The sequence below is a fragment of the Cherax quadricarinatus genome, chromosome 21 (genome assembly GCF_038502225.1).
Source record: "Cherax quadricarinatus isolate ZL_2023a chromosome 21, ASM3850222v1, whole genome shotgun sequence".
Taxonomy (NCBI): domain Eukaryota; kingdom Metazoa; phylum Arthropoda; class Malacostraca; order Decapoda; family Parastacidae; genus Cherax; species Cherax quadricarinatus.
The window spans coordinates 22287751-22315241 of record NC_091312.1 but is presented as its reverse complement, the minus strand read 5'-3'; the positions used below and the strand labels follow the sequence as shown (position 1 = coordinate 22315241).

The window sequence follows — 27491 nt, the reverse complement described above, 5'->3', positions numbered from 1 at the left end:
GGGTAAAAGGCAAATATATATGTGGGTCATATTGAGCATAGAAAATAGAAAATCAGGCTTACAAACCATACTATTCATCCTAGTTGGATGAATCTTATTGTAGCTCGCTGGCCCAGTGGCTAACATGATGGTCTGGAGTTTTGTAACCCTCTGATCGCGGGTTCTAACCCCACCTGTGGTATTGTTTGTTTGCATTCGTGTCATTACGATTTCACGAGTTTGATAATATAATTATTATTATAATAATTTTATAATAATAATAATGAGGAGCTTCAGAATGCCGCCAACTCAATGCACTGTTTACCTCTCCGTGGAAGCATTTCTCTAGCATTTTGCTTGCATTTTGTGCAGTTATTTTGCCAAATTTTTGTCTCACCATGAGTCCAAAGAAAGTAAGTTCAAAGGACAGTGCTGAGAAGAAAAGGCAGATGATGTCCATGGATAAACAAGCGAGATGTGCTGGCTGTAGGTTGAGGGGGAAGCTCACTTGTAACTTGGATGATGGCTTGTAACTCGGAGCGAAAAATCGACTGAGTGACGGCTCCTATCTTGAAAAACTCGTGTGTTGGGACACTCATAAATCAAGGTTCCACTATATATGTACATGTACATGTATATATTCTTTCAACACACCGGCCGTATCCCACCAAGGCGGGGTGGCCCAAAAAGAAAAACTAAAGTTTCTCTTTTAAATTTAGTAATATATACAGGAGAAGGGGTTACTAGCCCCTTTCTCTCGGCATTTTAGTCGCCTCTTACAACACGCATGGCTTACGGAGGAAGAATTCTGTTTCACTTCCCCATGGAGATGAGAGGAAATAAACAAGAACAAGAACTAGAAAGAAAATAGAAGAATACCCAAAGGGGTGTGTATATATATGCTTGTACATGTATGTGTAGTGTGACCTAAGTAGAAGTAGCAAGACGTACCTGAAATCTTGCGTGTGTATGAGAGACAAAAGACACCAGCAATCCTACCATCATGTAAAACAATTACAGGTTTTCGTTGTACACTCACTTGGCAGGACGGTAGTACCTCCCTGGGCGGTTGCTGTTTACCAACCTACTACCTAGGGTATATATATATATATATATATATATATATATATATATATATATATATATATATATATATATATATATATATATATATATATGTATGTTTGGGGGGTCTGATTTATATATATACACACACACATATATACACACATATACACACATATATACACACACACACACAGTACATGTATATCAATAACAACACTGACTAGCTGAGGCCTTGAACCCGTGTTATTTTGGCCCGCCTCATGGTGAGCAAAAATCACACAATGCTCTAACCCACAGGACCACCCAATCCTACAAAGATCACGCACCCAAGAGAGCTAGGCATTGTACGTACTGTGATCCGAGGACACGATGGTGTGGGTGCCTTAGAGCTAATTTCATTCTACTCCATTTGGTGTACTAACCTCCACAAGCAGTATATATCATATTTTAACCATGAACGAGTAGTATTTAATCAATAACACTGCGACCAGCCAAGGGCTCGAACCCATGTTCTTTTGGCCCTCCTCACAGTGAGTGAAAATCATATGACGCCAACCCACAGGACCACCCAATCCCACTGCAGGCCAAAACATGGTTTCGAGCCTTCGGCTAGTCACAGCATTGTTATTGATTAAGTACCACTTGTTTGTGGTTACAGTACGACATATATAGTATACAGCTTCTCCTCACTTAGCGACATACTCATTTACCGACAGCTCGGACTTACAATGAGCTCTCTGACCAGTATGCATACCTAAATAATGCATATTAAAGCTGATTTCCTTTATTATGTGTATTGCAGTATACAGTACACTACTGCATAAATATTTCCCCTCAAGGGAGGTCCCTTGATGCTGGTGAGGGGCTCTTGATCTAGGGAATTGGATCTGTGCTCCAGTTCCCTGAATAGTCTGAATACCTTCCATCCCCCCCCACATGCACTGTATAATCCTATGGGTTTAGTGCTCTCCCATGATTATAATAATAATGTATAAATATTTAATAATATACCAGAAATATTATAAATGGTGCAAAGGTGACATTAAAGCAATATCAAAGATGGTTGAAACAAACCCAGTACCATTATATATGCTCCTCACTTAGTGACAAATTTGTTTACCGACATAGTCTTAGGAACAGAACTCCATTGTTAACCCTTTGAGGGTTTTCGTCGTACTAGTACGTCTTACGCGTAGGGGTTTTTGACGTACTAGTACTCATAAACCATACCCCCGGCCGGGATTGAACCCGCGGTCATAGAGTCTCAAAACTCCAGCCCGTCGCGCTAACCACTAGACCAGCTAGCCACAATAAGATTCATCCAACTAGGTATATTTCTACACCATAGGAAGGTTAGCACAGGCACCTCTGTGCTAACCTTCCTATGGTGTAGAAATATACCTAGTTGGATGAATCTTATTGTGGCTAGCTGGTCTAGTGGTTAGCGCGACGGGCTGGAGTTTTGAGACTCTATGACCGCGGGTTCAATCCCGGCCGGGGGTATGGTTTATTTGCAATCGTGTCATTACGATTTCTTAAGTCATAGTACTCATAAATTCTAGCGGCCTCAAATCTAGTGGGAGAAAGCTGGTAGGCCTTCATATGAAAGAATGGGTCTATGTGGTCAGTGTGCACAGTTTAAAAAAAATCCTGCAGCACACAGTGCATAATGAGAAAAAAAAAAATTTACCATTTTTTATTAATAAATCAGCGACTTTGCAGTGTATTTTCGTATGGTATTTATTGTTCTATTCTAGTTTTCTTGGTCTCATTTTATAGAATGGAAGACATATTACAGAAATTGAGATGATCTTGACTGGTTTTACAATGAAAGGTGCCTTGAAATTGAGCTCAAAGTAGCAGAAATGTTCGATTTTTACCAAACTTCAAAAGTAAACAAATCGTGCTAAGTGTGCAATACACGTCAACTGGTGAGTCTAATATTCTTTCACAAGTGCACCAATAATATTTATACCATTTTTTACACTAATGCAGTAGTCTGCATAACAGTAAATCTTATAATTTTTGTGAGAATAAAAATTCAAAGTGGAAAGCAAAAGAATATAAGAGGGGCCTTGAGACGTGACTAATGACTAGAGGAAATGTCATTTTAGTGCCAGGAATGTCTATCTTGTTTATTCTGGACCCTATTCGGAAATTGGCATCTTTTGAAATTTGTGTGAAATTGGCAAAATTGCTAAATTCTGACCACTGCACTGGATAGTTGAATTTATAAATGGGTGGTTTCTTGCACCCATTCGATAGAAAAAATGGAGTTCTAGCGAAATATTCATGTTTTTTGTCGACTAGTACAGTGAAATTGGCCGAAAATGGGGCTCAAAGTGGGCAAAATCGCCGATGCGTAAACATCGCCGAGACCGCTAACTTTGCGAGAGCATAATTCCGTAAGTTTTCTATCAAATTTCAAACTTTTGGTGTCGTTATGATCGGAAAAAGATTCTCTATCTTTTCATAAGAGAAAATAATTTTTTTTTTTTTTAAATTTGGCCGACCCTGAGAACGAGTTTCGGAGAGGGCCTGTCGACCCTCAAAGGGTTAAGTGAGGAGAGGCTATATATATAATAAACACTTCGGGTGTCTCCCACCGAGGCAAGGTGGCCCAAAAAAAGAAAGTTTTATCATCATTCAATGAATGGAGATGAATGGTTTTTGGGACTTGAGCTGTTGGAGTGTGAGCGGGGTAATATTTTGTGAAGGGATTTAGGGAAACTGGTTAGCCAGATTTGATCCCTGGAGGTGGGATGTACAGTGCCTGTACTTGAAAGGAGGGGTTTGGGATATTTGCTGTTTGGAGTGACATCTGAAATGTCGTATCTGAGCACCTCTGCAAAGACAGTGATTGTGTGTAAATGTTGGAGTGTGTGTGTTGAATGATGGTGAAAGTGTTTCCTTTTTGGGCCACCCTGCCATGATGAGAGACGGCTGACGTGTTAAAAAATGTATATTAAAATATTTGTGTTCTTTCCTATTATACAATCTGTGCTCTAAAATATTACACGTGTTAGAATGATGTCCACATACCACATTTTTTTTCCTCCAGGATGTTGCTTTGTAACCTTCTATGCCCGCAAATCAGCTCTCGAGGCCCAGAATGCAATGCACAACATCAAGACATTATCTGGAGTAAGTTTATATTTTTTCTTCAGTTATTTATGCCTAGAGTAAATAGGTAATTTGATCCAAAATTGAAAACTCCCATACAGAACATTTAATATTTTAATTTGTGACTCCAGTATAGGTTAAGATACATCAGTTTAAAGCTTCATGATTTATAACATTTTTAAATCAGAGTTGCATATCCAGAGAGGTACTCTTGTTAACACTTAAACTGTCCAAACGTAGATCTACGTTTATGCGCGTAGCACTCCGACCTTGATTTTCTCCATTTGAAAGTATGTAATAAAAACATAGGTCTACATTCGGAGCACTACACGAGCGAACATACATCTACATTTGAGCAGTTTAGGGGTTAATGATAATTGCTTTTTATAGTGTGTAACTAAAAGTTTTCCATTGCAGATGCATCACCCTATTCAGATGAAACCAGCTGACACAGAGAACAGAAATGGTGAGATGATTTAGTTACTCTTGCTTTCATGTTATTTTCAGAATTTTTTAATGCTTATATTTGTTAGTTTAACACCTTGTCATTTGCTTTTCCTATCAGTGGACACTAGTTTTTTCTCACCATACTCATTTTTTCTGGTAGATGCCTCCTTAAATTTTACTATTGTTTTTATGAGTTAAAGACACTTGAATGAATACATAAAACATTTGCTAAAGAGGTCTTGACGTTGGTTTGACACTTGTATAATTAGAGATGCTCTCTACACTTTGTTTGCACTGAAATTATTTGGGGAGATTATATTTCATGAACTGCTAAACCCATGTGGATCATTCAACTCATCTAATGGTAGAGGCTCAGTTCTCTGTCTGCCAATTGTGGCTTGATTTCTAGCTAGTAAAGCTCATGGTCATCACCTTGATTTGGAAAAAAAAGGATAGACATTGCAACATCTTATTAAAAATATCTCACTCAGTAAAAGCCCTAATTTTTTTTTTTAACAAACTGGCTGTCTCCCACTGAGGTTGTGTAACCCATAGAAGAACAACACTTTCACCATCACTCACTATCACTCTTGCCAGAGGCATTCTATCATTACAGTTTATATGCCCCTCCAAACTGCAGTGTCCCCATCCCTCCTTCAGAGTGCAGTCACTGTACTTCCTGCTGCTTCCAAGACTCAAGTGTGGTTAACTGGTTTCCCAGAATCCCTTCATAAATGTTTCCTTTCTCACACTCCAACAGAACCTCAAGTTATAAGAACTACTTGCCTCTACTCACTCCTGTCTGCCACACTCGCACAAGACTGTTGGATGTCCAAGCTCCTCACATGCAAAACCTTTTGCTAGGATGACCCTTACCCCCTCTTTTTCTCTACTAGAGATTTATACACTCTCCAAGCCATTGTACCTCCAATTCATCATTTTTTTTTCTTTTTCACTCCATCCTCTGTTTCCTTATTAAGTTGCTTGAATATTGTGCTTGATAATGCTCTCACTTGCCGATACACATCTTCCATTGATTTCACATCAATTTATTACCATTCTTTTATAAATGCTACATTGTACTGTGCACAATACATAATTTTTTATAAAAAAATTATTTAGTATAAAATATAATAAAATTTATATTTCAGAACGTAAATTGTTTATTGGTATGTTAAGTAAGAGGTACAGTGAACAAGATGTACGTGTAATGTTTTCCTCTCATGGAACTATTGAGGAGTGTACGGTTCTCAGAGACGCTAGTGGTCAGAGCAAAGGATGTGCTTTTGTGACATTTTCTTCTCGTCAGTGTGCCATCAATGCCATTAAAAAAATGCATCACTCTCAGACAATGGAGGTATGTATTATTTATGGGAGAATTAAGTTCATTTCTAGCTCCTACAGTTTTATCTGATAGTCCATCATAGGAAATACATAATACATTAAGGTTAAAATGTCTTATATGATGCAAACAAGTTATGCATAAGGATGCATAGGCAAACAAGATATTTTATTATGAAAATGTTTCATTAATGGGACCAAAACATGTCAGTAGGTGTTTGCTCAAGTATTTTCTTCCACAAAGTTTAAGTTGTACTGAACAAAAATAGATTAAAAGTAAAAATGTGTTGAATTTTTTATGGTTACAGTATTTCAACAGACTTATGTTCATAACCTGTGAAAGGTTTTCATGAAGCAGAAATGATATAAGGAGAGTAGAATGTATGGAGAATAAAAGGAAAATTAGGAGAGTGGCAAGGGAGTGTAAAAGAACAAATGAGAGAGTAGGTGAGGTTCTGTCATCAAGTTTTGCTAAGAATGAGAAAAAGTTTTGGAGTAGGGAATGAATGGATTGGACAAAAACAAAAGAGGGAGGGGAGTTATTAGATGAAGAGTTGGAGGTTTTGGGAAGATGGCAAGAATATTTTGAGGAGCTGTTAGATGTTGATGATGACAGGGAGGAGGCAATAATTTCATGTAGTGGCCAGGGAGGTGTAACATCTTTTAGGAGTGAGGAAGAGCCAGTTGTTAGAGTGGGGGAGGTGCATGAGGCAGTAGGTAAAATGAAAGTGGGTAAAGCAGCTGGAACTGATGGGATCATGACAAAAATGTTAAAAGCAGGTGGGGTTATAGTTTGAGTGGTTGGTACTTTTGTTCAATAATTGTATGAAAAAGGGGAAGGTATCTAGAGATTCGCAGAAAAAGGGACAAAAGAGTGTAAAAATTATAGGGAAAGAAACGTGTTGAGTATACCTGGTAAAGTGTATGGAAGAGTTATTATTGAAAGAATTAAAGGTAAGATGGAGAGCAGGATCACTGATGAACAAGGAGGCTATAGGAAAGGTAGGGGATGTGTAGATCATTGAAGCATATAAGTGAACCATATTTAGAAAACCGTAAGGTAGTTGTCATTGCATTCATGTACAGTGGTACCTCGGGATACGAACTTATTTTGTTCCAGAAGGCTGTTCAAGTGCTGATACTGAACGAATTTGTTCCCATAAAGAATAATGTAAATTAGATTAATCCGTTTCAGACCCTGAAAAATACACTTACAAAAGCACTTGCATAAATACACTTACATAATTGTTCGCGTTTTAAGCTGTTCATATCCCGAGGTACCACTGTATTTAGAAAAGGCATATAATAGAGTGGACAGGGGAGCAATGCTCCAGATGTTGAAAGTGTATGGAATAGGTGGTAGGTTACTGAATGAAATTAAGAGTTATGAGGATAGTGAGGGTCAGGTTAGGATATGTAGATCATGTAAGGCTGAGTGATGTCATCTTGGTTGTTTAACATATGTATAGATTGGTTTGTAAAGAGAGTGATTGCTAGGGTATTGAGAGAGATGTCAGATTAAAATATGCAGAATCTAATACAAAGTGGGAGTTGTCACAGTTGCTTTTTTATCAACAACTCCATGCTTTTGGGAGATTCTGAAGAGGGGCTGCAAAGGTTGGTGAACAGATTTGGGTGGATATGTAAAAGAAGGAAATTAAAAGTGAACATAGGAAAGAGCAAGGTGATTTCCAATTTTCTATTTAATCTTACTTTTTCAGGGTTGCTCATCTCCACTCGTAGTGAAATTTGCCGACACTCAAAAGGAAAAGGATGCGAAACGTCTCCATCAAGTAACTCAAAACCTATGGAATGTTGCCTCGGCAAATAACCTAGCAGCACTAGGCCCTCAGTACCTTGCTGTGAGTAGTATTCACTACATTATAAAAGTTGCAAGGATATGATCGAGGAAAACTTTTTAACTACAGTGGACCCCCGTTCCAGAGAGAGTGACTAAACCTGAATCTGATGATTTCCGATTTAATTTTCCCCATGAGAAATAACATAAATCCAATTAATCCGCTCCAGACACCTGAAAGTATTAACAAAAATGATTTTTTTAGATTAAATATAGATTTACATACAGAAAAGAATGAGAAATCAAGTATAAAACAATAATATCACACTTACCTTCATTGAAAACTCTTGTTGGTGTATAGAAGATGGGAGGAGGGGAGAGGGTTAGGGTGATGTTCCTCCACAAATGATTGCACCTCACTCCACTTTGCACAAATGTCCTTAATCTTTGAAGAAGGCATCTTCTTCCATCTCTTTCTCTTCCTCTGCAGCAATTTCCTCAGCTGGTGTACATAAGAACATAAAGCAGGAACACTGCAGCAGACCTGTTGGCCCATACTAGGCAAGTCCTTCACAAACCACCCCACTACAATTGTATTTGCCCAACCCAATTTTCAATGATCCCCAAGCAATAATCTTTGATAATTCTATTCACTCATGCACAAGTCCCACTCAAATCAAATTGTGTGTGTGTGGGGGGGGGGGGAGTACTCTGGCTGGTGTACATAAGAAAGCAGGAACAATGCAGCAGACCTGTTAGCCCATACTAAGCAGATTCTTCACAAACCATCCCACTAACAGAATCGTATTTGCCCAACCCAATTTTCAGTGCTTCCCAAGCAACAAGCTTTGATAATTCTATTCTCATGCGCAAGTCCCAATTAAATCAAATCATGTGTGGTGGGGGGGGAAGTACCCTGGCTGGTGTGTGTGTGGGGAAGTACCCTGGCTGGTTTGTAGATGAATGGTTCAGAGAACCGACATGTTGATAAATTAGACACGTGTACAACTCTTGGGTATCTTTATCGAGGAAACGTTTTGCCACACAGTGGCTTCATCAGTCCATACAAAGGAGAAACCTGGCTGGTGTACATAAGAAAGCAGGAACACTGCAACAGACCTGTTGGCCCATATTAGACAGGTTCTTCACAAACCATCCCACTAACAGAATATTTGTCCAACCCAATTTTCAATGCTACCCAAGCAATAAGCTTTGATAATTCTATTCACCCATGCATAAGTACCCTGTCTGATGTGAGGGGGAAGTGCCCTGGCTTGTGTGTGGAGAAGTACCCTGGCTGGTATGTTCTGTCTTGAATTCTGTTGTGTTTATCGCCTTCTTTACCAAAGTCTGGCACTAGGAGCTTTCTTTAGGCCCATGATGGCTTATTTAACAGTTGCAAGCACTTAAAAGAATGGAATAATACAAAATGTATTATATGAACGCGTGGGATCGTCCTCACTCGTTGATGAACACTGGCACACAGGCTGTAAATGGTGTGTCAGTACGTGGACATGTTCAGGACGAATGACTATTACTGAGGTCAGTGATGATCACCGAGCCAATATCTTGACGAAAAAACGTTGCTTATTCTGAATATTACAAAATCCGACCACTACATAATCCGGGGGTCCACTGTATCTCATTTTACTTAAATGATAGCTGTAAAATATAACATGCTCTACTTTTTTATTCCTCAATTCTTTATCTAAAAATATGAATGAGAGAATGAGTGAGTAATCCATAAAAGGACATTACTTGAAAACTATTGGGGCTAAGAATTATTTTTTTCTAATTAAGATAGAAGATTGAAGATCATTATAATAATACAGCTGCTAGCTGTTAATTGTATTGTCAAGACCAGACATGGAGACAGGTAGACAGAAATGTAGGAAAAATTCACTGGTAACCCAAAATTTGGTGACCATTATTAAGTCTCATCTCTCATGACTTGATATGGTACAGGATAGACAGAATCATCCAAGGTTTCTTCTTCAAATTGTGAGTCAACAGTGAATTGTTCCAACCATGGTATTTTGACTTATTCTTCATGTAGGGTGGAGGAAGAAATCAAGACACGGGATATAAGAATTATATTTATTTCTTTGACAAACTTTCACATTGTAAAAAATCTGATGCAGTACTTTGAATTACTCATCAGAAAAGTATTAAGTGTGGGTTAGATTGACTTTAATTAGATATTTAAGTTCATTAGTGATAATATGCTGTATATGCTTAATAGTGATTTGGATCTGAGATTCTCACAATATGTTAATGGACTTTTTTTTTTTTTTTTTTTTTGTAGTCCAGTACATTTATATCTACATTTATTGCTCTTGAAAACAGCAGAAAATTCAGTCATAAAAGCAGATGGAAAGTTCAGTCCAAGAGGAGAGATGAATACAGTATTTAGGGGCTGAGTAATTTTTTATTTTTTAAATGCTTATTACCAGATCAGAAGTTCTTGACAGCTAAAAATTTGCAGGTAGGAAAACTAAACAGTAGCCATGCATGTTATACACTTATTATATTATTGTTTATATTGATTTTATTCTTTTTATTAATTAACCCTTAAATGGTCCAAATGTATATATATGTTTTTTCAACATCTGAAAGTATGTAAAAAAATGTAGATCTTTTTTTTTTTTTTTTACATGTGAAAACGTGTAAAAAAAACTTTTATCTACTTTTTTTTGTTATATTTGAAAATATGTAAAAAAAAGTAGATCTACTTTTGTAGCACTACGAATTTGAACGCCGATGTGTTTGGACCGTTTAAGGGTTAATATTAATGTAGTGTGTGTAAAGGTAGAAAGTTGAAAGTGAACATAGAAAAGAGTAAGGTTATGAGGGTATCAAATGATTTAGATAAAGAAAAATTGGATATCAAATTGGGGAGGAGGAGTATGGAAGAAGTGAATGTTTTCAGATATTTTGGAGCTGATGTGTCAGCAAATGGATTTATGAAGGATGAGGTTAATCATAGAATTGATGAAGGAAAAAAGGCGAGTGGTGCGCTGAGGTATATGTGGAGGCAAAAAATGTTATCTTTGGAGGCAAAAAAGGGAATGTTTGAAAGTATAGTAGTACCAACACTCTTATATGGGTGTGAAGCTTGGGTTGTAAATGCAGCAACGAGGAGGTGGTTGGAGGCAGTGGAGATGTCCTGTCTAAGGGCAATGTGTGGTGTAAATATTATGCAGAAAATTCGAAGTGTGGAAATTAGGAAAAGGTGTGGAGTTAATAAAAGTATTAGTCAGAGGGCTGAAGAGGGTTTGTTGAGGTGGTTTGGTCATTTAGAGAGAATAGATCAAAATAGAATGACATGGAGAGCGTAGGGGAAGGAAGGCGGGGTAGGGGTCGTCCTCAAAAAGGTTGAAGGGAGGGGATAAAGGAGGTGTTTTAGGCGTGGGGTTTGGACTTCCAGCAAGCGTGCATGAGCGTGTTAGATAGGAGTGAATGGAGGCGAATGGTATTAGGGACCTGACGAGCTGTTGGAGTGTGAGCAGGGTAATATTTAGTGAAGGGATTCAGGGAAACTGGTTATTTTATATAACCGGACTTGAGACCTGGAAATGGTAAGTACAATGCCTGCACTCTAAAGGAGAGGTTTGGGATATTGGCAGTTGGGAGGGGCATATTGTGTATTTTTATACATATATGCTTCTAAACTGTTGTATTCTGGGCACCTTTGCAAAAACAGTGAATGAGGTGAAAGTGTTGAATGATGACGGAAGTATTTTCTTTTTGGAGATTTTCTTTGTTTTTGGGTCACCCTGCCTCAGTGGGAGACTGCTGACTTGTTGGAAAAAATAAAAATTATTAATGTAATACAAGCCAGATAGTTACACATCTTTTCTAGAAACTGAGATATATTCAAAACCCTTCAACATTTGTAAATCTATAACAAACTGACAAACATTAAAGTACTACTTATAATAATATTTACGTTACAGATATTTGTCTCATCATTATTACATAAAAGTATAATATAAAAAATAAGATTTGGCTTGAACTATAATTTTGGTTGGTGAGAAAGATGGAGATAATTATCAGGATTCACTTTTTGAACATGACATAATATATAATAGAAAATACAACATTAGCAAAATGTGAGAAAAGTTTAAAAAATTAGAAAAACCAGCAAGGAGATAATGTGTTCTATAATAATTAATAGTTGCTGTCCAAGACAAACCATAAAGTTGTTGTCACCCAAAATTGGTCCCTGTTATATCACAGGTACAGTGGACCCCCGCATAACGATCACTTCCGAATGCGACCAATTATGTAAGTGTATTTATGTAAGTGCGTTTGTACGTGTATGTTTGGGGGTCTGAAATGGACTAATCTACTTCACAATATTCCTTATGGGAACAAATTCGGTCACTACTGGCACCTGAACATACTTCTGGAGTGAAAAAATATCGTTAACCGGGGGTCCACTGTATTACACTCTACTTTCCCACACAACGCTGTAGTGCTGATGATGACCTAAGACACTCTCTGGAAAAGTTTAACAGATCACAAAGGCATCACAATAAAAAAAAAGTATACTTAAATGTATTTACTAGAATTTTGTTTATGGAACTTCTCCAACAGTCATTTTACTTCCAAGATGTAAATCAGCATGTTCCATAACCATTTGACTGTTTCGGTCATATATATACATCTTACGAGTCACTGTGTTTGACGTATATATACTCAAAAATTCTAGCGGCTTCAAATCAAGCAGGAGAAAGCTGGTAGGCCCACATGTGAGAGAATTGGTCTGTGTGGTCAGTGTGCACCATATAAAAAAAATCCTGCAGCACGCAGTGCATAATGAGAGAAAAAAAAATCTCTGACCGTGTTTTTGGATTAAAATGCCAACTTTGTGGTGTATTTTCGAATAGTATTTATGGTTGTATTCTCGTTTTTATGGAATGGAAAACATATTATAGAAATAGAGGTGATTTTGATTGGTTTTACTATGAAAAGAACCTTGAAATGGAGCTCAAAGAAGGGGAAATGTTTGATTTTTGCCGATGTTCAAAAGTAAACAAATGATGTCATTGTCCAATTAATGTTCAACTAGCCATTCTAATATGCAATCATGAATGGGGTGACATTATTTATACAATTTTTACAATATTGCAGTAGTCTGCATAACAGTAAATCTTCTATTTTTTGTTTGAATAAAAATTCAAAATAGAAAGCAAGAGTATTATAACAGGGGCCTGAGATGTGACTGTTGAACAAAGAAAATGTTATTTTAGAGCCAGGAATATCTGCATTGTTTATTCTGGACCCTATTTTGAAATTGGCATATTTTTTAATTTGCGTGAAATTGGCCAAATTGCAAATTTCTGACCACATTATTGGGTAGTTGAAATCGGTAAATGGGCAGTTTCTTGTACTCAGTCGATAGAACAAATGGAGTTCTAAAGTAATAGTTATTAGTTTGGTCGACTGGAACAATGGAATTGGCTGACAATAGGGCTCAAAGTGGGCAAAATCGCCGATTTGTAAATATTGCCGAGGTCGCTAACTTCACGAGAGTGTAATTTCGTAAGTTTTCCATCAAATTTCATTCTTTTAGTGTCATTACCATCGGGAAAAGATTATCTATCATTTCATAAGAAATAATTTTTTTTTTTTTTTTTAAATTTTTCGAAACCGGGAGACACCTCAGGATTTGGGGCTGCAACAGTCATAGGGTTAATTTTTTTTTTTTTTTTTTTATCACACTGGCCGATTCCCACCAAGGCAGGGTGGCCCGAAAAAGAAAAACTCACCATCATTCACTCCATCACTGTCTTGCCAGAAGGGTGCTTTACACTACAGTTTTTAAACTGCAACATTAACACCCCTCCTTCAGAGTGCAGGCACTGTACTTCCCATCTCCAGGACTCAAGTCCGGCCTGCCGGTTTCCCTGAACCCCTTCATAAATGTTACTTTGCTCACACTCCAACAGCACGTCAAGTATTAAAAACCATTTGTCTCCATTCACTCCTATCAAACACGCTCACGCATGCCTGCTGGAAGTCCAAGCCCCTCGCACACAAAACCTCCTTTACTCCCTCTCTCCAACCTTTCCTAGGTCGACCCCTACCCCGCCTTCCTTCCACTACAGACTGATACACTCTTGAAGTCATTCTGTTTCGCTCCATTCTCTCTACATGTCCAAACCACCTCAACAACCCTTCCTCAGCCCTCTGGACAACAGTTTTGGTAATCCCGCACCTCCTCCTAACTTCCAAACTACGAATTCTCTGCATTATGTTCACACCACACATTGCCCTCAGACATGACATCTCCACTGCCTCCAGCCTTCTCCTCGCTGCAACATTCATCACTCATGCTTCACACCCATATAAGAGCGTTGGTAGAATTATACTCTCATACATTCCCCTCTTTGCCTCCAAGGACAAAGTTCTTTGTCTCCACAGACTCCTAAGTGCACCACTCACTCTTTTCCCCTCATCAATTCTATGATTCACCTCATCTTTCATAGATCCATCCACTGACACGTCCACTTCCAAATATCTGAATACATTCACCTCCTCCATACTCTCTCCCTCCAATCTGATATTCAATCTTTCATCACCTAATCTTTTTGTTATCCTCATAACCTTACTCTTTCCTGTATTCACCTTTAATTTTCTTCTTTTGCACACCCTACCAAATTCATCCACCAATCTCTGCAACTTCTCTTCAGAATCTCCCAAGAGCACAGTGTCATCAGCAAAGAGCAGCTGTGACAACTCCCACTTTGTGTGTGATTCTTTATCTTTTAACTCCACGCCTCTTGCCAAGACCCTCGCATTTACTTCTCTTACAACCCCATCTATAAATATATTAAACAACCACGGTGACATCACACATCCTTGTCTAAGGCCTACTTTTACTGGGAAATAATTTCCCTCTTTCCTACATACTCTAACTTGAGCCTCACTATCCTCGTAAAAACTCTTCACTGCTTTCAGTAACCTACCTCCTACACCATACACTTGCAACATTTGCCACATTGCCCTCCTATCCACCCTGTCATACGCCTTTTCCAAATCCATAAATGCCACAAAGACCTCTTTAGCCTTATCTAAATACTGTTACTTATATGTTTCACTGTAAACACCCGGTCCACACACCCCCTACCTTTCCTAAAGCCTCCTTGTTCATCTGCTATCCTATTCTCCGTCTTACTCTTAATTCTTTCAATAATAACTCTACCATACACTTTACCAGGTATACTCAGCAGACTTATCCCCCTATAATTTTTGCACTCTCTTTTATCCCCTTTGCCTTTATACAAAGGAACTATGCATGCTCTCTGCCAATCCCTAGGTACCTTTCCCTCTTCCATACATTTATTAAATAATTGCACCAACCACTACAAAACTATATCCCCACCTGCTTTTAACATTTCTATCTTTATCCCATCAATCCCGGCTGCCTTACCCCCTTTCATTTTACCTACTGCCTCACAAACTTCCCCCACACTCACAACTGGCTCTTCCTCACTCCTACAAGATGTTATTCCTCCTTGTCCTATACACGAAATCACAGCTTCCCTATCTTCATCAACATTTAACAATTCCTCAAAATATTCCCTCCATTTTCCCAATACCTCTAACTCTCCATTTAATAACTCTCCTCTCCTATTTTTAACTGACAAATCCATTTGTTCTCTAGGCTTTGTTAACTTGTTAATCTCACTCCAAAACTTTTTCTTATTTTCGACAAAATTTGTTGATAACATCTCACCCACTCTCTCATTTGCTCTCTTTTTACATTGCTTCACCACTCTCTTAACCTCTCTCTTTTTCTCCATATACTCTTCCCTCCTTGCATCACTTCTACTTTGTAAAAACTTCTCATATGCTAACTTTTTCTCCCTTACTACTCTCTTTACATCATCATTCCACCAATCGCTCCTCTTCTCTCCCGCACCCACTTTCCTGTAACCACAAACTTCTGCTGAACACTCTAACACTACATTTTTAAACCTACCCCATACCTCTTCGACCCCATTGCCTATGCTCTCATTAGCCCATCTATCCTCCAATAGCTGTTTATATCTTACCCTAACTGCCTCCTCTTTTAGTTTATAAACCTTCACCTCTCTCTTCCCTGATGCTTCTATTCTCCTTGTATCCCATCTACCTTTTACTCTCAGTCTAGCTACAACTAGAAAGTGATCTGATATATCTGTGGCCCCTCTATAAACATGTACATCCTGAAGTCTACTCAACAGTCTTTTATCTACCAATACATAATCCAACAAACTACTGTCATTTTGCCCTACATCATATCTTGTATACTTATTTATCCTCTTTTTCTTAAAATATGTATTACCTATAACTAAACCCCTTTCTATACAAAGTTCAATCAAAGGGCTCCCATTATCATTTACACCTGGCACCCTAAACTTACCTACCACACCCTCTCTAAAAGTTTCTCCTACTTTAGCATTCAGGTCCCCTACCACAATTACTCTCTCACTTGGTTCAAAGGCTCCTATACATTCACTTAACATCTCCTAGCTATTATTTTATTATGATTTCCTTCTTTAGCTTTTCATTTATCAAGTTAAATTTCAGTTTAACAATAAATTTTAATGTAATGTTTTTTACTACATACTCAACTTTTACTAAAATTTGCATTTCAAGATTATGTAATTTTATATATACTTAGTGTGTACTTCATTAGTACACACATGCCCAATATATTTTTATTTTTTATATTATTAGCACAGTTTTAGTCATAGGTTCATATTACCCAAAATGTTGTGCATAACTATGAGTTTTGTTTTGTAAGAAATATATTTAGTTTACCACCTAACATAATTAAATTATCCTCTTGGGAAATAAATATAATTTTCATTATTACAACTGAAATGAGAGGAAATATAAAACAGACCTGGAAGAGACACTCTCATATTCTGGGCTAGAGATGTTGTCCTAACTAAACCAAACAAACTGCAACTATGGCTAACAAGATAAAAGACTTCTTCTCAACCATAAGATCAAGTCTCGCCAGTAAATTCCAGGCACCAATACCCGAGCGAGTGATTATCTAGATGGGAACTTCCCAGTGCCCCTTTATCTTGCACCAACCAAGCCCACTGAAGTCGCCATGATTATTAATTCACTAAAAAATAAATCGGGAAATCTAGCTCATGTCTTACCACTATTGTTCAGACGAGTTCCTTTTGTCCTCTCACCCACCATTACATTATTCTCTAACAAATCACTAGAAACCAGCACTTTTTCAACATTACTCAAGATAGCAAAGGTTACACCAATACACAAAGGTGGAGACTCAACAGATGTAAGGAGCTACAGTCTCCTCGCGTAGTGACAAATTTGTGTACTGACATGGTCTTAATAATATCTTTATTTACTACAGGTACATGTACAAGGTATACAACTGTAGCTGACATTAGTGACATACTACTGTATAGAAAGTCGCTTGTTATGCAGAATATTTATGGCAAATTAGGTCAGTTTTGTCCCAGGTTGCGACCCACACCCGTCGACTAACTCCCAGGTACCCATTTTGCTGATGGGCGAACATAGACAACCGGTGTAAAGAAACAGACCCAATACTTCTACCCTCGCTGTGAATCAAACCCAGACCCTCACTGTGTGAAGTGAGAGCTTTAGCCACCAGGCCATCGTTAAATGAGGAGAGGCTGTAAAGGCGAATATCAAACTTGCCTTTACTATCCAAAATCTTCGAGAAATTTGTACACGAGATTGTACCCCTTTATAACTATCACAAAGCATTCTTGACCCCTGCCAGTTTAGCTTCAGGAGAAACGAAAGCATAAATAATGCAATTATAAAAATGCTAGACTTGCTTTACACAGCACTAGAAAAAATGAATATCCACTAGTTCTGTTTATCTTCCTAGGAAAGCTTTTGATACAGTAGACCACAGTATCCTATTCCACAAACTTGATCATTAAGGTATTTGAGGCCATGCACTTGCATATATCAAGTCTTACCATACTAATAGACAGCAATACATCTATCTCTGTTAAGGACACAACCTCCTCCACTAGACCTCTGGATACTAGCATACCACAGGGAAGCATCCTTGGCCCCCTACTTTTCCTTTTATACATCAATGACCCTCCCAATGTATCACAATAACTTAGACCTATTCTCTTTGTTGATGACAGCTTTTGTCATCTCTCACCCTAATGCTGCCTTGCTCAACACTATTGTTAATGAAGATGTCATAAAAATATTAACCTGGATAACTACCAATAAACTTACACTTAACATTGACAAAGCCTTCTATATTAAGTTTGGGAGCAGAGTAAGTGATGTCCAGCTGAACATTATGACTAACAATGCTGTTATTGCTAAACATAATGAGGGGAAAATTTCTGGGTCTGCACTTTGACATCAGTTTGAAATTCAACACCCATATCCAACACATAACAAAAAAAAGTATCCAAAACAATTGGCATCCTCTCAGTGATACATTATACTATTCACTGATCTACCCCTACCTTGCCTATGTTATTTGTGTCTGGGGATCCACAACAGCAATTTGCCCAAAACCACTAATAACCCAACAAAAAAGCTGCAGTTCGAATGATCACACACTGGGCCCCTCCCTCCATTCTTCAAAGACCTAAACCTACTCACTATCAAAATAAAAATTTTATTTCTTTAAGGTTACAATATGTGTTTACATTTCATAATTTGAAACCCATAGAAACCCATCAATTACACAACCCAGGGCAACATGGGTTTAGAACAGGTCGCTCCTGTCTGTCTCAACTATTGGATCACTACGACAAGGTCCTAAATGCACTAGAAGACAAAAAGAATGCAGATGTAATATATACAGACTTTGCAAAAGCCTTCGACAAGTGTGACCATGGTGTAATAGCGCACAAAATGCGTGCTAAAGGAATAACAGGAAAAGCTGGTAGATGGATCTATAATTTCCTCACAAACAGAACACAAAGAGTAGTAGTCAACAGAGTAAAGTCAGTCCAAGGCGGCTACGGTGAAAAGCTCTGTTCCACTAGGCACAGTACTCGCTCTCATCTTGTTTCTCATCCTCATATCTGACATAGACAAGGATGTCAGCCATAGCACTGTGTCTTCCTTTGCAGATGACACCCGAATCTGCATGACAGTGTCTGCCATTGCAGACACTGCAAGGCTCCAGGCGGACATCAACCAAATCTTTCAATGGGCTGCAGAAAACAATATGAAGTTCAACGATGAGAAATTTCAATTAATCCGATATGGTAGACACAAGGAAACCAAAACTTCATCAGAGTACAAAACAAATTCCGGCCACAAAATAGAGCGAAAAACAAACGTCAAAGACCTGGGAGTGATCATGTCGGAGGATCTCACCTTCAAGGACCATAACATTATATCAATTGCAGCTGCTAGAAAAATGACAGGATGGATAATGAGAACCTTCAAAACTAGGGATGCCAAGCCCATGATGACACTCTTCAGGTCGCTTGTTCTATCTAGGCTGGAATATTGCTGCACACTAACAGCACCTTTAAAGGCAGGTGAAATTGCTGACCTAGAAAATGTACAGAGAACCTTCACAGCGCGCATAACGGAGATAAAACACCTCAATTAATGGGAGCGCTTGAAGTTCCTGGACCTGTATTCCCTGGAATGCAGGCGGGAGAGATACATAATTATATACACCTGGAAAATCCTAGAGGGACTAGTACCGAACTTGCACACGAAAATCACTCACAACGAAAGCAAAAGACTTGGCAGACAATGCAACATCCCCCCAATGAAAAGCAGGGGTGTCACTAGCATGTTAAGAGACAATACAATAAGTGTCAGGGGCCTGAGACTGTTCAACTGCCTTCCAGCATACATAAGGGGGATTACCAATAGACCCCTGGCAGTCTTCAAGCTGGCGCTGGACAAGCACCTAAAGTCGGTACCTGACCAGCCGGGCTGTGGCTCGTACGTTGGATTGCATGCAGCCAGCAGTAACAGCCTGGTTGATCAGGCTCTGATCCACCAGGAGGCCTGGTCACAGACCGGGCTGCGGGGGCATTGACCCTTGGAACTCTCTCCAGGTAAACTCCAGGTACAAAGAAAGCCACTATCATGCCAAGGCATTTCGGGGAGACTTTAGTTAATACTTAACCCTTTGACTGTCGCGGCCGTATATATATGTCTTACGAGGTACCGTGTTTGACGTATATATACAGTGGACCCTCGACCAGCGATATTAATCCGTTCCTGAGAGCTCATCGTTAATCGAAATTATCGTTAGTCGAGTTAATTTTCCCCATAAGAAATAATGGAAATCAAATTAATCCGTGCAGGACACCCCAAAGTATTGAAAAAAAAAATTTACCACGTGAAATATTAATTTTAATACACACAAACTGAAGAAGACATGCACAGTTACATGACACTTACCTTTATTGAAGATCTGGTGATGATTGATGGGATGGGAGGAGGGGAGTGTTGATCTTCTTGGTGTTTAGAAAGGGAATCCCCTTCCATTAGAACTTGAGGTAGCAAGTCTTTTTCCGGGGTTACTTCCCTTGTTCTTTTAATGCCACTAGGACCAGCTTCAGAGTCACTGGACTTCTGTCGCACAACATATCTGTCCATAGAGGCCTGTACCTCCCGTTCCTTTATAACATTTCTAAAGTGTTTCACAACATTGTCAGTGTACAGGTTGCCAACACGGCTTGCAATAGCTGTGTCAGGGTGATTATCGTCCATAAAGGTTTGCACTTTAAGCCACATTGCACAGATTTCCTTAATCTTAGAAGTAGGCAACTTCTTCAATTTCTCTATCCCCTCCTCCGAAGCAGTTTCCTCAGGTGTGGCCTCATGCTGATGAAGATGATCTAGCAGCTCATCAGTGGTTAGTTCTTCATTGTCCTCCTCCACCAACTCTTCCACATCCTCCCCACTAACCTCCAACCCCAAGGACTTCCCCAATGCCACAATGGATTCCTCAACTGGCTTAGGATTCTCAGGGTTAGCCTCAAACCCTTCAGAATCCCTTTTGTCTACACATTCTGGCCACAGTTTTTTCCAAGCAGAGTTCAAGGTCCTCTTAGTCACTTCCTCCCAAGCCTTACCTATAATGTTTACACAATTGAGGATGCTAAAGTGATCTTTCCAAAGCTCTCTTAGTCAGTTGAGTTTCTGAGGTCACTACAAAGCACCTTTCAAACATAGCTTTTTGTGTACAGTTTCTTGAAGTTGGATATTAATAAGGTCTTGAGGATATCTCTCCAAGAGAGAACCCGCAGTAATGGATTTAAGTTAGACAAGTTTAGATTTAGAAAGGACATAGGAAAGTATTGGTTTGGAAATAGGGTAGTTGATGAGTGGAACAGTCTACCTAGTTGGGTTATTAAGGATAGGACTTTGGGCAGTTTCAAATTTAGGTTGGATAAGTACATGAGTGGGAGGGGTTGGATTTGAGTGGGACTTGCACATCAGAGCTTATTTCTTGGGTAGCATTGAAAATTGGGTTGGGCAAATGTTTTGTTAGTGGGATGAATTGTAAAGGACCTGACTAGTATGGGCCAACAGGCCTGCTGCAGTGTTCCTTTCTTATGTTCTTATGAATAGGCGGTTTTCATGTAGTTAGCTGACGGTGGTGTGTGTCAGGGAGATAAGATGTTTTATAACGATAGTTTTGAAAGTGATGAATGTGTCTGCAGTTCTAGAGTTTTCAGGTAGGGTGTTCCAGATTTTAGGCCCTTTTATAGGTTTAGCCGGACAGGGGGAATGTCATCGAGATGTTTGTGCCTGTGGGTCCTGTCACAACTATCAGGAAAGTGTTTCAGGTCAGGGTTAATATTGGAATTTAAGGTTCTGTAAATATAGGCTGCACAGTAGTAAGTGGAAATGTTCTGAACAGCGAGTAAGTTTAGATCTATGAAGAGTGGGGGGGGCGGGGTGCATTGCCTGGGATTGGATTGCATGATTATTCTTACTGCGGCCTTTTGTTGGGTTATTATTGACTTTAGGTGTATTGCTGCAGTTGCTCCCCAAGCACAAATAGCATAGGTGAGGTAGGGATAAATGAGTGAATGGTATAATGTGAGAAGGGCGGATTGTGGCAAGTAGTAACTTATCTTGGAGAGGATCCCAACCATTTTGGATACTTTTTTTGTTGTGTTAGATATGGGGGATGAAATTCAGGTTGCTGTTGAGTGAGGTGCAGGCTTAGGAATTTGCCCTCATCATGTCTGGCAATAAGAGTGTTGTCAATCTTAAAGTTAAGTTGTGCATCACCTGCTCTGTTACCAAACATAATATAGAAGGTTATGTCAGTGTCAAGTGCAAGTTTATTGGCTGTCATCCAAGTAGATATTTTGAGTAGCTCCTCGTTAACACTGGTGTTGAGGGTGGCAAGATTTGGGCGGGAGACAACAGAAGTCGTGTCGTCAGCAAAGAGAATGGGTTTCAGGTATTGTGATATGTTGGGAAGATCATTGATATATAAGAGGAAGAGCAGGGGACCAAGGACACTTCCCTGTGGTACTCCAGTATCAAGTGGCTGTGTTGATAAGGTTGTGTGTTTAATGGTGACATACTGATACCTATTAGTAAGGTAGGATTTGAAATATGCAAGTGCATGGCCTCTTATACCATAATACATATAATCAAGTTTGTGGAGTAGGATGCCGTGATCTGTGTCAAAAGCTTTTCTTAGGTCAGTTAAGTCATAATGGATATTCCTTATTTTCCAGTGCTGTGTAAAACAGATGTAGCATTTTTACAGTTGCATCATTAGTGCTTTTATTTTTCTGAAGCCAAATTGGCAGGGGTTGAGTATGTTTTGTGCTGTTATAAATGAATACAATCTCTTGTGCACGAGTTTCTTGAAGATTTTGGATAGCAATGGTAAGTTTGATATTGGCCTATAGTTGTTTACATCTGTGGGGTTACCACCTTTATGTATTGGAGTAACCCTTGCTTTCTTGAGTAGTGTCGAGAAAGTGCTAGTCTAGTCTCTAGTGACTTGTTAAAAAATAATGAAATAGCATGCAAAAGGACATGGGCCCCTCGTGAGACAGATTCCCTGAATTATATTAAAGTGACTTAATAATTGTGGTGACTTCAGTGGGCTCAGTAGGTGCAAGGTAGGAGTAGTTAGGGAAGTTCCCATCTAAGCAATCATTTGCATGGGCATTGGTACCTGGGATTTTACTAGCGAGATTAGATCCTATGGTTGAGAAGAGGTCGTTTATCTTGTTAACTGTATCACCGGGATGCAGTTGTGTTTTGTTCCCAGAATCTGAATGTGTGTTTTCCAGGTCTTTTTTATATCTCCTTTTGTTTCAGTGAATCTGCTGTAGTAGTACAGTTGTTTGGCTTTTTTTATTAGTTTGGTGAGAACTAATGAATTGTGTTGAAGAATATCTTTGTGTATTAAGCCCTGTCTGTATTACTTTTCATATTGGTGTTTCTTATCAGTGGATTTCAGTATGCTGCTAGTTAGCCATGGGCAACCGAGCTGTTTATTCGTGATCCGTTGAGTTTTTATTGGACAATGTTTGTTGTATAGTCTAAGTAATGTATTCAGAAATATGTCTGTCCAGTTGTCAATACCATTGGCCTTGGAGAATTCTGTAGGCCAGTCAACCATCTCTAGCTCTGCCGTGAAATTACTTATTGAGGCCTCGTCATGGAGTCCTGAAACCAAATTATCTCCATTTCAGTAGTATGTCTTCCATTCTATCAAATACTATGGAATAGCCAATGAAACTGTAAGAACCATCCTAGAAAGCACCTCAAATTCACTGTTTTAAACCATACACATACATGTTCACAGTTTTGTTTTCCCATCATGCACTGCATGGAGCAGGATTTTTTTTTATACTTTGCACACTCACTACACATACCCCATTTTCTCATATCTTGGCCAGAATTTACCACTCACAGCTTATCTGAGTGAGCTGAGCTTATGATGTAGAACTACATCAGGAGCCCAGGTCTCAATGATATAGGTCTATGTGAAGGACAGCAAAAGGGTTAAACTGCAGATATTAGGAAAATTGAATTTTCTTATTGTTTAATATTATTTTCATTTTTTAAATATTCTTCTAATCTGCTTAATATTAAAACTAATGGGAAAATGAGCCCTTTCTAAATATTTATAGTTTGGGTTTAATTTAAGGATCACATATGGAATAATAAGACATGTAGTGTCCTTCAGTAACAAAACTGTATAATCAAATCACACTGATTACAAAGCATATGAATTCTGTGGTCTGATGTATTGTACTAAGTTCATGGCAGCATTATATGCTCAACCTTGATATTACTGACTAACAGAACAACACAGGATCCATTAGAGACTGACGTTCACTTTTACCTTTTTTCCACATTATTGAATGTTATTTTTTTTTTTTTTTTTTACATGGAACACACATGTGGTACATCCACTCTTGATGGTGTGACTCAAACAGCATGAATTCTTAAGAGAGTTTTAGGCTAAATTTTGATAAGAGAACATATTAGATTAGGAAAATTCTAATTCTACATTTCCATGAATCAGGCTGTGCAGCTTGCCTGACCTCGACAGAGCAATTCCAACAGAGTATCAACACATAATATGCACACTAAGGGAATTCTTAACTCCTATTCTATTGTTCCTCAAAATTTGGGTTGACTTGTAAAATGCATTAGAAAAATGTAGGAATTTTTTGGACAAAAAAATAAATGTCGGGTCAATCTATATTCAAGCATATACGGTATATTATTTTTGTATCTATAGTTATGTCTCATAATGGAATAATGAGTACTGGTATTTTTATTTTTCTATCTTCTATTGAAATTTTAACTTTTGTAGCCATTTCACCTACCTCAAATTTATTTTGCTTGTATTTTTCTCAGTAGTGATTGCTTCAAATAACTGAGGATGCTCTACTTCCATTGATCTTGATTTTTTTTTGCAAATTATGGCCTACTGTATATTATTTTTAGATAAAGAGTTCCCTGATCTTTGCACACTGCTATCTATTTTTAATTTTCATAAGAAATATTGAGTAAGAGGTGATTATTGTTAAGTATTTCTCTATCTGCTTGAAGAGAGAGAGAGAGCGCGGAAGAGAGAGCGTTTCCTCTGCTAACAACCTGGTCGCACTTGGGCCTCAGTATCTGGCTGTGAGTGTGATGCTCTTTTTGCATTTGTTTTCAGTGTTAAACTAAAATGTATACTGTATTAGCAAAAATAGAGCTCTTTTACATTTATTGTTGTGATGTATAGTATGTAGATCTTAGATTGTCAAGTGAATATAATCCTTCTGAATCCTCATACAGTGAGACTAACCTTCCTGCTCATGGGCTTGTACATTAGACTCTGATATTAGTGCTGGGGAGCAGGCTGAATCAGTTGCATTTTCTAAGATTTCTTTTAGAGAATTTACAACTTCATATAACAACAGATTATTTTTAAAAGTCCAGTGACACAGTACTGTGTTTTTATTATATGGTTTAATTTTGTTTTTGCCATTTACTTTTCTTAGAGAAAGGAATTATTGTTCAAATTAAGTTTCTGAACTAATTACTTGCCTTAGCATACATAATGAGCTGTAGTACTGGAATGATGGTTTATTAATTATGTATTTTAGAGCTCAGTTTTTTGCAGCCTTACCTTGCATTGGTACATACCAGAACCAAAGGTGTTTTCTCTGGGTTGGGTAGTTTCCTCTCAAACCTGTTAGAAAGGATATTTTTTACCCATTCCTCTCTAATTAAACCTATTCTCATTAATATTATAAATTTCATTCAGCTATAATTCTTGTTATAGTACTGGCACTTGACTGGCCCAGTGTTGATAATATCTGCTATTAAGGATACCCTTGATACTGAGTTATCCCTAATTTGTAGGCCAACCTTTCACCTGCAGTTCTCAGCTCTTCACTTTGCACATCTTAACCATCAGCTAATTGTTTATTACACTAATCGTACACTCCATCTACATTCTGGTGTTTTGGTTATGTAACATCCAGAAGCCTCTGTTTTTATGTAGCATTAAACCTTAAAATCTCAGTTTTCTGAAGTTTTGTATCACTTTACTTTTACTACTAGTTTGATACACACCAGTTTGTTGCTAAATATTTTTAGTTCAGAATTACAATACTATAATTTGAAGAAAGAAAACTGTACTTGTGCACAAGTAACTGTCAGAAATACTGTAATTTAGTCAAACATGTGAGAGGATACTACATACAAGGGTTGAGATACCTGACGATTATGAAAAACTTGGATGGGACAGTAATATTTATTATTAATAATCAGAGCATAATTTATTTTGTGGATTTTTTATGGACACTTGTAAAAACACTCCTTGTGGTAATAGAAACAGCTGGTCTGGAGACCAGTTTAAAAAGTTTATTTGTTGTTAAATTGTGACCAGTTTAATTCTTTTAAACAGAAAGAAAAACCAAAAAAAAATCAGAAGCTTGAAGGGCTGATTTGGGTTGCTATTACTGAGTTGGAATTTCTTTCCTAAACATCTGTATTAAAAGTACAGCAAATACTCATTTACTGTGACCCTACATATCATGATTTTCTTAAAATGAAATTCATAACTCCAGGGAGAGATCTCAAATTTAAGAATAAGTTGCACTTTTGAGCACTTTTTGAAGTTTGTTCACTGTTTGGATGCTTTTCCCAAAGAAACCTTGGATTGCTATGGATGACCCAAGTCAAAAGAAGCATATTTATGGTACTCGGTTTATTATTTTAAAAAATTATTTTTTTTCAATAACATGAGCAAGAGCAATCATTCCACAGGTACATTTATATTATTTGCATGCCTGTAGCAGCAACACACCATGGACATGTACATGGTTGGGAAAGTCTTGATGATAGTGAAAAGCTCTTTGAGTTATTGGGACTATTACTCCTTTCCTCAAGTCATGCCTCCACTCAGAGATTGAGCAAAACATTCCCAGTGACAAGCAGAGCTGTAACAAATACACTGAGAGTTAACCCAGTAAGTGCAACAAGGAAAAAACAACATTCTCTATTCAAGTACACTGTATAAAGGAATTATCAACAGACCCCTGTTTTCAAAACAGACCTTGGTAAATTCCTCTAGCTAGCTTTTCATCAGCTGGGCTGTGGTGATTGTTCTGTTGTATTTACAAGGACTAAAGCCTTTTGGTTATTCAGCACTTCAAAACTATTTCATATCTGACATTACACAACAAATTAAAAACTATCAGTACTTGTTACTGTCTTGACTAATTCATATTACATAAATCATAATCACAATGTAAGTAAAACTAGGTTTCCCAAATCTATCTTTCACATTCCATGTCCATAAAGCATTTCAAGTCATCGGCCAGAAGTGTGATCAATATTTAGATGAAAGGGGAAATATACCAACCGGTTATGCCTCCATCTACCCCTAGGCACTAACTACAAACCCCACCACTGTGTTAGGGTGACCCCAGCATTGGGAGAGGGGCCAGGCTATGGCATCTACCTTAGATTTTTGCATTACTGTACTTCCTAACACCAACAGCCTGAGCAGTCCATCATCTAGGAGGCCCGGTCTTGGACCATGCCAAAGGAATGATGACCCCTGGAATCAACAGTAGAAACCATTTCTAATGAGTTGTCTCTGGGTGATCTCCCAGAGTAATCCTCCTCCTCCTGATTGTCACACTCATCACCAAGGCCATTGGAACTTCATTACCTCATCATTACAAGTAGTAGTAGTAGTAATGGTCATTGTGACATTTTTAGA

At 38.2% G+C, this 27491-nt stretch overlaps 1 protein-coding gene across 21 annotated transcripts in view; it reads left to right on the top strand.

The window, feature by feature from the left end:
• The window catches only part of bru1 (bruno 1), a 507347-nt gene that overhangs the window by 395601 nt on the left and 84255 nt on the right, over positions 1 to 27491 (top strand). For 18 of the 21 annotated variants that reach the window (XM_070087294.1, XM_070087290.1, XM_070087297.1 and 15 more), the window contains 5 exons: positions 4109 to 4191; positions 4588 to 4636; positions 5769 to 5974; positions 7680 to 7820; positions 24821 to 24895. In XM_070087294.1, coding sequence (XP_069943395.1) covers positions 4109 to 4191; positions 4588 to 4636; positions 5769 to 5974; positions 7680 to 7820; positions 24821 to 24895 — 554 coding nt within the window. The remainder of the gene's footprint in view (positions 1 to 4108; positions 4192 to 4587; positions 4637 to 5768; positions 5975 to 7679; positions 7821 to 24820; positions 24896 to 27491) is intronic. The other 3 variants (XM_070087298.1, XM_070087299.1, XM_070087307.1) reach the window with 1 other exon arrangement.